Below are 10,658 nucleotides of genomic sequence, written 5' to 3' on the forward strand. Positions count from 1 at the left end.
CCATGGGCTTGGGGTTCCGACGCCAAGGCAGGAAGATCGAAGGGCCGAGCGGAAGTCCGCTCGGCTGGGACCGAAGGGCCGATCGGGTGGTCCATTCGGCCAGGATAGGGGCGAGGGTACAAAGGTGGCCGAGCGGCCTAGGCGCTCGGCTCGGGTTATGGGATATCAGCAGAAGAATGTCTGATGATTAGGCCGTACACAAGATTACACGATGGAGGATCTTGCCGTCACATCATGGGAAGGTTGATACAGTAGCAGTATGGCCTCATGGACGTCTTCCTGGCAGATCCATATCTGGGCATGGCCCTTCTGACAGACCCATACTTGGGCATGGTCAAAGGCAGGTGGTTGCTTCGACTGGCGCGCCCAGGCTTCTTCGAGAGGTCTATATAAGGCCTCCATTTCTTCACCGGAGGTATGAAAATTTTCATCTTGAAGCCACCTATTCGTTATTCCTTGCCTGACTTGAGCATCGGAGGGCCGTCGCCGGGACACCCCTCCCGACTCAGTTTTGCTGCAGGTTCGCCGGAGCGCTCGAGGATCCAGCAGGGAGCGCCACGTGCCCAGTGTCCGTTGACTCCTGGTTCGGACAGGATCAAGGACGATGAAGCTTTTCATGACAGTGGGTATGAGTTTGATAAAGATGATAGGATTTTTTATAGTCACGTTGATCATGATGTCGAAATACTGGAAAATAGAGTGGCTATTGATAATAGAGTAATTCGAAATGGGGTTTTATTTAACATGCAGGTTGGTTTTTTGCGCATTTTGTTTAAGGATTGTTTGCACATATTATCAATATTTACAAGTTTTTTATTCTTAATAATTACTAAGTATATCAATATTTTTGCAGAATGTAGAAGGTGATGCTAATTGTATTGATATTGATGAATTAATTAGTGATGTGGATTCTGATGATGATGATTATGAAGCCCAGACATTTCCTTTGTTAAACCCCATTAAGGATGCAGAAAACTCTGACTTGCAGGTTAGTATAATTTTTAGCTCAAAAGATGTAGCTAAGTTTGCCATTGAAAGTCATTGCATTCGACGAGGAAGGTCTGTTAAGTTCGTTAAAGTGGATAAGAAGAGGTTGCAGGGAAAGTGCAGAAATAAAAGTTGTGATTGGGTGATTCATGTGTCACCAATGGGTCATGATAGTTGTTGGCAGATTAAGATTTTTCAATCCAAATACAACAATTATTTTTGGGATGATGCTAATAGAAATGCAACCTCAACTTAGCTAGGAAAGACTTTTGTCAACAAGTTTAAATCAAATTCAAATTTGGGGACTATAGTTTTCAAAGATGAGATTTTCGATAGCTTAAGATTGAGTGTTTCGAGGAAAATAGCTTACTTGGCTAAGAGAAAAGTTGTTAAAATGGTTCAGGGGTCTGTTAGCCAGCAATTTAGCAGGATCAAAATTATTGTGCAGAGTTGATGAAGGTAGATCCAAGTGCCACAATCATTTAAAATTAACTGAGGATGAAGATGGTTCAACGTTTCAGCGTATGTACGTTTATTTTTCTGCATGCAAAGAAGGATTTAAGAAAGCATGTAGACCTCTTGTTGGTGTTGATGAATGCTTTCTTAAAAGTAAGAATGGTGGACAATTGCTGGCAGCAGTTGGGCTAGATCCCAATAATAATATCTTCCCTATTTGCTATGCCTTGGTTGAAAGAGAAACAAAAGATAGTTGGATGTGGTTTCTGCAGTTGTTAGACCCTGATATAGGCATTGGAGATGGACATAGATGGACATTCATGTCATACAAACAAAAGGGGCTGATTTTGGCATTCAAAAGATTGTTTCCTGCTGCTGAGAATTGTTTTTGTATTAGGCATTTGCATAGCAACATGAAAAGGGAAGGGTTTCCAGGTATGTCTATTAGAAATTCACTTTGGACCGTAGCCAAAGCAACAACAATTGCAGAATTTCGTCATAGGATGGAGGAGATGAAACAAATTGATGTGAAAGTGTACGAATGGTTGGCTAAGAAACCCAAGGAACATTGGTCCAAGTCACATTTTACCATAACCCCCAAAAGTGATGCACTTTTGAATAATATGTGCAAGTGCTTGAACAGTTTTATCTTGGAGGCCAGAGAGAAGCCAATTATTCTGATGTTTGAAGTTATAAGAAATTTACTCATAGTTCGATTTCAACTTCATAGAGAAAAGGTTGAGAAATGAGACAACAAGATTTGTTCAAAAATTATAAAGATTTTGGCACAAAATTGCAATGACGCGGCACAACATAGCCTGATACAAGTTGATCATATGCATTTCCAGATCAATGGACCATTTGGTCAGCACACAGTCAAGTTTGGTGCAAATTCGTGCAGTTGCAAGAGATGGGACTTAACTAGCATCCCGTGCCAACATGTGGTGTGTGCAATTTGATACAAGTATCAAGATCCACTTGATTACGTGCATTCCTATTATGGGGTTGAGACATATAAGAAATGCTATGAAAAATCTATTTTGCCAATTACTGGTTTTGATTTATAGCCTGAATGTTCATTGTCATCTCCAATACCTCCGATATTTAAAGAGAAAGTGGGTAGACCTGCTAAATTGTGAAGGAGGGAAAGAGATAAACCTCCTAGTTCTAGCAAAACACATCTACATGGAGTAAGAAGAAAAAATAAATGCAAAAAAATATGGAGAATTTGGCCACCCAGGGAACCCAGGGAGACTATGTAAGAACATTCGATACAACAAAGCCAAACAACGCCTATTGTTGATTCAAGCCAAATTAAAAGGAAAAAATTGTAGGTTTGGATATCCGAATTTTATTCTTGGTTTCAATCTTTAATCCATGTTATTTAAGTTGTTGTTATGCTTTGATGATGTTTTGCTTTGATGCTGTTATGTTTTGAGTTGCTTGCTGTTAATATTCTGCTTTGAAAGTGGGCAGACTTGTTGTTATTTAAGTTGCTATTAATATTCTGTTGTTAAGTTGTTTGGTGTTAATATCTAAATTTTTAGTTCTATTGTACAATCTGCTGTTAATTAATAAGATCCCTTATTATGCTTTACACAGGTGAGAAGGTCGGTTTGTGGTGGGTAAAATGGAGTAAGAGGGAGACCAAGATCAACTGGAGTCGGAGCATTGTTAGCTGATCAGAGCATCGTGAAAGGGAGAAAAAACTTTGTGAATCTTTCTGGACTCAGGTCATCATTAGCTTATCAAAGATAGAAGAGCCATGGAAATACAAGGCTTGTTTCAAAGACTAAATCAACTACATGTGCTTCAGAATCTTCAATTGTGAATCTTCAGAATCAGTAGATGTAATGCAATGGTGTTTTGGGATAATTTTTTGTAGATGCATTTCAGTAGATGTAATGCAGTGATGTATTGAGATAATTTTTTGTAGATACATGTCAATAGATGTAATGCATTTCAGTAGATGTAATGTAGTATATGCATTGTAGAAACTATCTCGGTCTATTTTTTTGTGAACTTGGTAGTTCCCTTATTTGGTCACAAAACTTGTCTCTAAGTACTGTGTTTGATCACAACGAACTTGTCTCTGAGTATTATTTTCCACGTCTATATGCAAATCATTTTTCTGGACAAATTTTTCAAAAAAATAGAAGGTTTTAATGAGCAACCAATGAGACAATAATCTTTTTTGATCAAGATAATAGTTCTTGAAGTTATAGATGCATGTACCAAGAATTAGATTTGATCCATATGATCTTGGCTAGATCGTTGCTCAATGACAAACCTTTTACAATTTAGCCAATGATTTCCCTTCTATTTCTTGGATGATTTCTTAAATAATAAACATGACATTTCAATGAAGTGAAAAAGAAACTTGATGTTTATCTCAATACATCGATCAACCTTCATTATACCATAAAAAACACTATTTGACATCATCTCTAACACAGAGAGATTTCAAACCTTCATTACAATATAAAAAAATTACTTGACATCATCTCTAATACGGAGAGATTTCAATTCTTATTCTATGTCCTTAAACATCCCTGCAACCTTTAAATAATGGTTACGATGCTTGCTAACTCTGACTATGCATCCATAAGTTTAGCTAGCATCTCAAATTAGTCGGGTTTACTAGAACTCGAAGCAACTATTGAGTTTGATTTGGAAGTTGAGCTCGAAGGTTTCTTTTTAGCACAGGTAAAGGTAGTAGCTTGTTTCTCTTTGTTTGTAGTAAATATTGCTATTGCTTCCTCGCTAGTTTTATAGGACTTGTGTATAACTCTGCTAAATTTGTTAACTTGCATATGCGTTTCCTCCCAAGTGCTATAAACACTAGGATTTCGTCCAAGAAAAACAACATATGTCTTTGTCTTTCCCTATAATTGCAACAAAATTTTTCAAACTTATTTCCAAAATACAATAAATAATCAAAAACACATATTAAAATCCCTAAAATGGCTCACTATTTCCAAACTTATTTACTCTTCATTCTTCTCTTGCTCGATTTTGATGATCACGATTTGTTTTCCAGCCCGCTTGTTAGCCCGTTAGATCTGGTCTCCTCAACTCTGGGATCCCCTCAACTCCTCAGATCTAGTCTCCTCAACTCTGGAATCCCCTCAACTCCTCTAAATCAAGATGCAGTCACATTTTGCCAGCCATTTGAATGAATCAAATGTTAAAACACATTCACAGGCAACTTACCGATGCGTGTTGATGGTACCACTGTCGTCCGTGAGTTAGATATCTTCACCATCGGAGTTAGACGTCTTCATCGCCTGGCGACTTCACCGCCAACGATCCCGCGAGAATTAGGATTTAGTGTAGGGGGATCGTGAAATAAGACGAAACGAAGCCGACCTTCTCTTTTTTTTTTCTTTAAGAATCTCGTCACAAGTTAGTCATGTGGCTATCACGTGACTGATTCTGTATCAGTTAACAAAGGAGTTGATGCTGAGGATATATTTAAGATAGTTTGTAAAACATGAAGGATATAAATAGCTCAGAACAAATTATAAGGATATAATTAGAACTAGATTAAAATATTAAGGATATTTTAATAAACTATCTTGAAACTCTTTCTTCATTTTTAGGGGATACGTTCCACCTATCTTATAATAGATCCGTTCTTATTCACTGACTTCATAGATGTTCCTCATGGATGTTTGTGCTTCCTAATATATGATAAATTTAAGACAATTAGGAAGTAAAAAGTTTAATGGATTTTGACTTTTGAAAAAGATTTTAAGAAATATCAAATAATTAAGTATTATTTTGGTGAAATTGAATTAGTTTTTACAATAAAAAAAATACTTTTGCATACTTTAGAGTTAAAGATAGAATGTAGTGTAATTATCTAAAAGAAAGTAGTAAACCACAAGTCAGCTTATAGCTGACCATTAAAATAAATAAAGTGTAGAAAGGTATGTGTATAGAATATATCATAATGATTGAATTGGACCAAAAGCGCCAATTCTATTGGTGCATTTATATTTCGGGTTAGGTGCACTATGAATTGACAACATTTATAAGTCGAGGACGAACTGTGTGCAAGCTCAGCCCCTTATTTAAAATTTGAAAAAATATTTTTTAAAAAACATGGGAAAAGGAAAATTTCAAAATATATATATTGAGAAAAATCAAAATGGAAAAATAATAAAAGATAAAATGTATATAATATTTAGACATATTCAGAGCTATAAATGATTTATATAAAGAATAAAAAAAATTTAACACTAGTAAATTCATTTTGTTAACACATATAAATTTATGAATACTTTTTTTAAATATTATTTATTATATTTGTACAATAGCTAATTATTAATTATTTATAAAATTTATGTCTAAATATAGATACAATCGGTATTAATTGACTCCAGATTATATATCTACATGGCTCATTCCCGACTTGCTAAGCATCCCGAGCAAGGTTGATTCGACCTGCTCTTAAGAGCAGTGCCGATCCCCTCACAGAGGTGAGAGGGAGCCCACTCGGGGTAGGGATTAGGAAGGCCCACCCCTAGAAGGGGTGACAGCACGATCGAATCAACCAGATGAGATTTTTTGGTCCCATCTGCTATGATCCAGCCTGGATCCAGGATAATGATCGAAGAGATTCAATGATCCCATCAATTTAAAAAATAGAGATCATTAAATTCCTCCCATTAATATAGTGGATCAGGATCTGATCCGTTAAAAACGGATCAGAGATCCTGCTCCTAGTCAACTTTGAGCTGTCCGACGTCTCGAGTTTTTAGCTCTTTACTTCCTGACTTCTTGAGTTCCCAAGGAAAGGAGCACTCTTGATTCCTCTGACGCATATTATTCGATGCAAGAATCATCATGTCACGAGAAGAGAGCTAGTAGAAGATTTCGGCGTCATCTCCTGGATTGCAAGGTGAATTTCTATTTCTGTATCACCGCAATGAGATTTCTTCCCCATAGCAAATCTGTTAAAAATAATTAATATTTATATTTATTTTTACCATATTGACTTTTTTCTAATATGTTAACAATAAATAAATTTAACGCATTACCTTAATGTTTTAAATAAATTATAAATATAAGTTGCACTTCATAAATTTGCAAAAAGAAATTCGCAATTAAATTGGGATCATTTAAACGTGGCAGGCAAAGCACAGTCGCTGCCGCCTTGTCACCTCTCGTCCTCCCTATGATTTCTCTAGATATATATGGCGCCGGAGAAATGGCCTGAGTGGCGCTCGCTCTGCTCATCAACTCCTCCTCCACCAATACCATTGCCCTTTTCTACACATTGTTAATCCATTCCGCCATGGCCGCCGCATCCTTCTCTGCCACCTCCGACGATGGAGCCGCTGTCACCGAGACCGCGCCCCTCCGCGTCTTCTTCATCCCCTTATTCGCGACCGGCCACATGATTCCCATGGTTGACCTTGCCTGCCTTTTCGCCGGTCGGCCCGGAGTCGAGCCCACACTCGTCCTCACACCCGCCAACGCCGACCTCATCCGTTCCACCCTCGACCGCTCCGCCGCCGCTGGCCGCTCCGTCCGCCTCCTCCTCTTCCCCTTCCCTTCCGTCGGGCTCCCCGATGGTGTTGAGAACATCGCTACCACCCCCGCCTCTGACACCTGGCGCGTCCACAAGGCCGTCGAGCTCGCCCAGTCCGTCCACGACGAACTCATCCGACTCCACCGCCCCGACGCCGTGGTCGCCGACATCCCCTACTGGTGGACCACTTCCATCGCCGCTGACCTCGGCATCCCTCGCATTACCTTCCACGCCGTCGGCTGCTTCCCCCAGCTCGTCATGAACAACCTCTTCCGCATCCGGTCGGAGCTAGCCATCAACAATGGGAGTAGTAGTCCTACTCCGATCGTGACCGTCCCGGGTCTGCCAGGGAGGTCGATTTCCATCCCGCGGGCGGAGCTCCCGAGCTTTTTAAAGACGCCCAATCACATGACCGCCGCGTGGGATCGGATGAAGCAGGCGCAGCTGAAGTGTCACGGCGTGGTGGTCAACACCTTCAGCGGCCTCGAAGGCGAGTACTGCGAGGAGTACCGCCGGGTGGACGCCCGACGCGCCTGGTTCGTGGGCCCTGTCGCGCTGGCCGCCAATGCAGGCATCGAGCGGGGAGCAGGCGAAACAGGGGAGGCGACCGGAAAGGAGTGCCTGCGGTGGTTGGACGAGCGGGAGGAGGGGTCGGTGGTGTTTGTGTGCTTCGGGAGCTGGTGCTTCTTCACGGACGAGCAGCAGCGGGAGCTAGCTGCTGGGCTGGAAGCATCGGGCCGGCCGTTCCTGTGGGCGGTGAGGGCGGCGGAGGAGAACGAATGGATGGAGGAGGGATGGGAGGAAAGGGTGAAGGAGAGGGGACTGGTTGCCCGGGGCTGGGTACCGCAGGTGGCCATCCTCGGCCACCGGGCCGTGGGGGCCTTCCTCACCCACTGCGGATGGAACTCTGTTCTTGAAGCCGTCACCGCCGGGGTGCCGATGCTGACGTGGCCGCTGGTATTCGAGCAGTTCATCAACGAGCGGCTGGTGGTGGAAGTGGTCGGCGCGGGACGGCGGGTGTGGGAGGGGCCGCGCGCCGAGGCCGAAGCGGAGAAGACGGTGGTACCGCGGGAGGCCATAGCCTCGGCTGTCACGCGGTTCATGGAGGCGGGCGGAGGGAGGGAGGAGGCCGCGAAGAAGGCCACGGAATTAGCGGCGGCGGCGAGGGCGGCGGTGGAGGAGGGCGGGTCGTCGCAGCAAGATCTGGAGAATCTGATCGACGAACTGGTGGCAGCGGGCCGCCGTGGAACGGTAGAGAGCCAATTAGCTTAATCAATTACTCCAATTTAGTCGCAATTAATAAAAATGTAGGACGATAAGTATGGATCCTATTGGTACCCGATGCCTTAATGCTTATCTTAATTATTATGAATCTAAAAAGGGACGCACTTCTTATTTTTTTAAAATTTATTGTTTTAGAGAAGTTTATATATTAAAGCCAAATAATAATAATAAATATTATCGACTGGCAAATTAGCTTGCAAAATTCATTGGAGGAAAATATCAGTGCCAACTGCCACGTATAATTTAGGGAAACGCGACTTCAACTAAGGGGACTTTCAATACTTAAATTTCACCATAAATTCTTTTATAATTTTCAATATATCATGTCAATACCAAATGAAAGAATTTACTATTCTCTCCAATCAAAAAAATCTCTATATAATTTTTTTATGGGTCCTACATTATAAATCACACATCTTTATTTATTATTTTTTCATTTTATATCTCTATATAATTTTTACTTAATATTTTATTTAATTCTCATTTAATTTATTTGTAATTTTTAATTAATAAATTAATGAATTTATGAATTTTAATTTAATTTTTAATTTTTATTTAATATTTAATTAATTTATGAATTTTAATTTAATTATAGTCATTTGTATTTTTTTTAATTTATCAAATATATTTATTTTCAAAGGAAAAGTGATAAAATTTAATTATTAAATAAAATAATTAATAATTTTAAAAAGTCAAACATGTAATATTAATTTTTCAATGATTAATAGTAGAAAAAAAATAAGTTTGAAAAATTAAATCTGTTTAAAATAAAAATCTCAAAATTTATCTTCTCACTCATTAAAGTTTTTTTTGTTGAGTTTTTTTAATTTTATAAATCTTATAAAAAGTTTGCATTGGAGATGTATGAAATGCATTTTTCATTTCGTTAAATTTTTTTTTTTCTTTTTTATTTCTTTTTAATTTTTGCAGAAAAAACATGAGTAGGTCTATTTCTCAAAAATTCTAAACAAGGCAAATTGCAGTTTCATTTGCCGTTAGCTTGTCTGGTGGTGGATTGCAGATGCCAATATGTCCACTGAGATCGCAGATTGAGAATAAGCTTGAGCGATGATGAAAAAAACATAAAAAAAAATAAAAAGAGAGTTCTTTGAGAGTTTCGAATTGTTACTTCGCTAGTCGGTTGATTATTATTGGACTTATAGCATCGATATCAATTATCTTATTCAAAAATTTTATTTTAAATTTAAGATAGAGTTTCTCTACTAATTACCTTATCTATGTCTTAAATTTAGATTTGATGAATAGTGATTTTCTAAATTTAGGAAATGAAATTTCTATCTTAAAAAAAAATAATTTATTTTTAATCTCTCAACGAATGGACTATAGCTTTCTTTATCAAAAACCATCGCCGTTTAACCTAATTTTCGGTTAAAGCACGATAGTGTAATCGATTGGCTTGGTCGGCCAATCGATTATTGAGTCTAAAATTGCGAACAAAACTATCAGGAATCGATTGACTTAATCGATCAATTGGCCCTAATTGATTGCGTTGGTTTGACAATCGATTGACTCAACGAAGATCGAATACACGATTGATTTAATTAATTACATGTTTGATTATGACTACTTAATTGATTAGGGATTTTCATCCATTAATTAAGCACTTTAAAATCAAACACAGAAATGATTACAATTGGAATTGATCGGTCAATTGATTAAATTTTTCCTGATCGATTAGGAATTTTTCTAATTGATTAAAAGTTTTGAGTTGTGATAAAATTTTACTATTAATTGCTTGAGAATTTTTCTTCTAGAAATATAGTAGACTCAATTGGAATCAATTAACGAGTAGATTGAAATTTTCAATCGATTAAAATTGATGTCAACCTTAAACGTCACATAATAATTTAGGATTTAGAGTTTAGAATACGTTTCTAATTAATTAGAATTATTTCTAATTGACTAAAGTTATAAAGAATCGATCCTTTATGGATTCGATTTGAATCGATTCTAAGAACAGAAACAAAAACTAAAAAAATTTCCCTTGCAGGTGGTCCCACTTAATGAAAGAAGGTTTTTATTTTATTTTGTTTTTTTATCAATTCTTGTAATCGATTGAAAAAAAAAAGTTTTACGATGAATTTTATGTTGAATTTAAAAAATCGTTAAAAAATAATTGCAATGAAATCCATGATAAAAAATTTTCGTTGTAGAAAAATCGTCCCTAAATTTTTAGACGAAAAAAATTCATCTCAAATTTTACTACAAATTTTATTTTTGTTGCTAAATTAGTTAGAAATATCATAAAATTAGAAACGCAGATCTGTGACTATTTTTTCGTCATAGATTTTCCAACAAATTTTCAAATTCAGTGCTTATTTTTGTGATAAAAATTAAAAATTTCTGTGATGAATTTAATTTTTATCGCAAA

General features: G+C 38.0%; 2 protein-coding genes across 2 annotated transcripts; both read left to right on the plus strand.

Moving 5' to 3' along the window:
* The first annotated feature begins 744 nt into the window (after positions 1-744).
* Positions 745-2,192, plus strand: LOC121978412. The gene is made up of 3 exons (XM_042530761.1): positions 745-750; positions 854-988; positions 1,353-2,192. The coding sequence occupies exons 1-3, from the start codon at positions 745-747 to the stop codon at positions 2,190-2,192; spliced, it is 981 nt and encodes a 326-aa protein (XP_042386695.1).
* A 4,042-nt stretch (positions 2,193-6,234) lies between these two features.
* LOC121975597 (scopoletin glucosyltransferase-like) lies at positions 6,235-8,362 on the plus strand. The gene is made up of 2 exons (XM_042527338.1): positions 6,235-6,349; positions 6,583-8,362. Exon 2 carries the CDS (start codon positions 6,746-6,748, stop codon positions 8,252-8,254), a length of 1,509 nt encoding a protein of 502 aa, XP_042383272.1. The 5' UTR covers positions 6,235-6,349; positions 6,583-6,745; the 3' UTR covers positions 8,255-8,362.
* The last annotated feature ends 2,296 nt before the right edge of the window (positions 8,363-10,658 follow it).

The sequence above is a fragment of the Zingiber officinale genome, chromosome 4B (assembly GCF_018446385.1).
Source record: "Zingiber officinale cultivar Zhangliang chromosome 4B, Zo_v1.1, whole genome shotgun sequence".
NCBI classification, from domain to species: Eukaryota; Viridiplantae; Streptophyta; class Magnoliopsida; order Zingiberales; family Zingiberaceae; genus Zingiber; species Zingiber officinale.

Coding starts and splice junctions, on each gene's coding strand:
- LOC121978412 (XM_042530761.1), top strand. Junction 989..1,352: donor CAGAAAACTCTGACTTGCAG/GTTAGTATAATT, acceptor CGAGGAAAATAG/CTTACTTGGCTAAGAGAAAA.
- LOC121975597 (XM_042527338.1), top strand. CDS start 6,746: ATGGCCGCCGCATCCTTCTCTGCCACCTCCGACGATGGAGCCGCTGTC.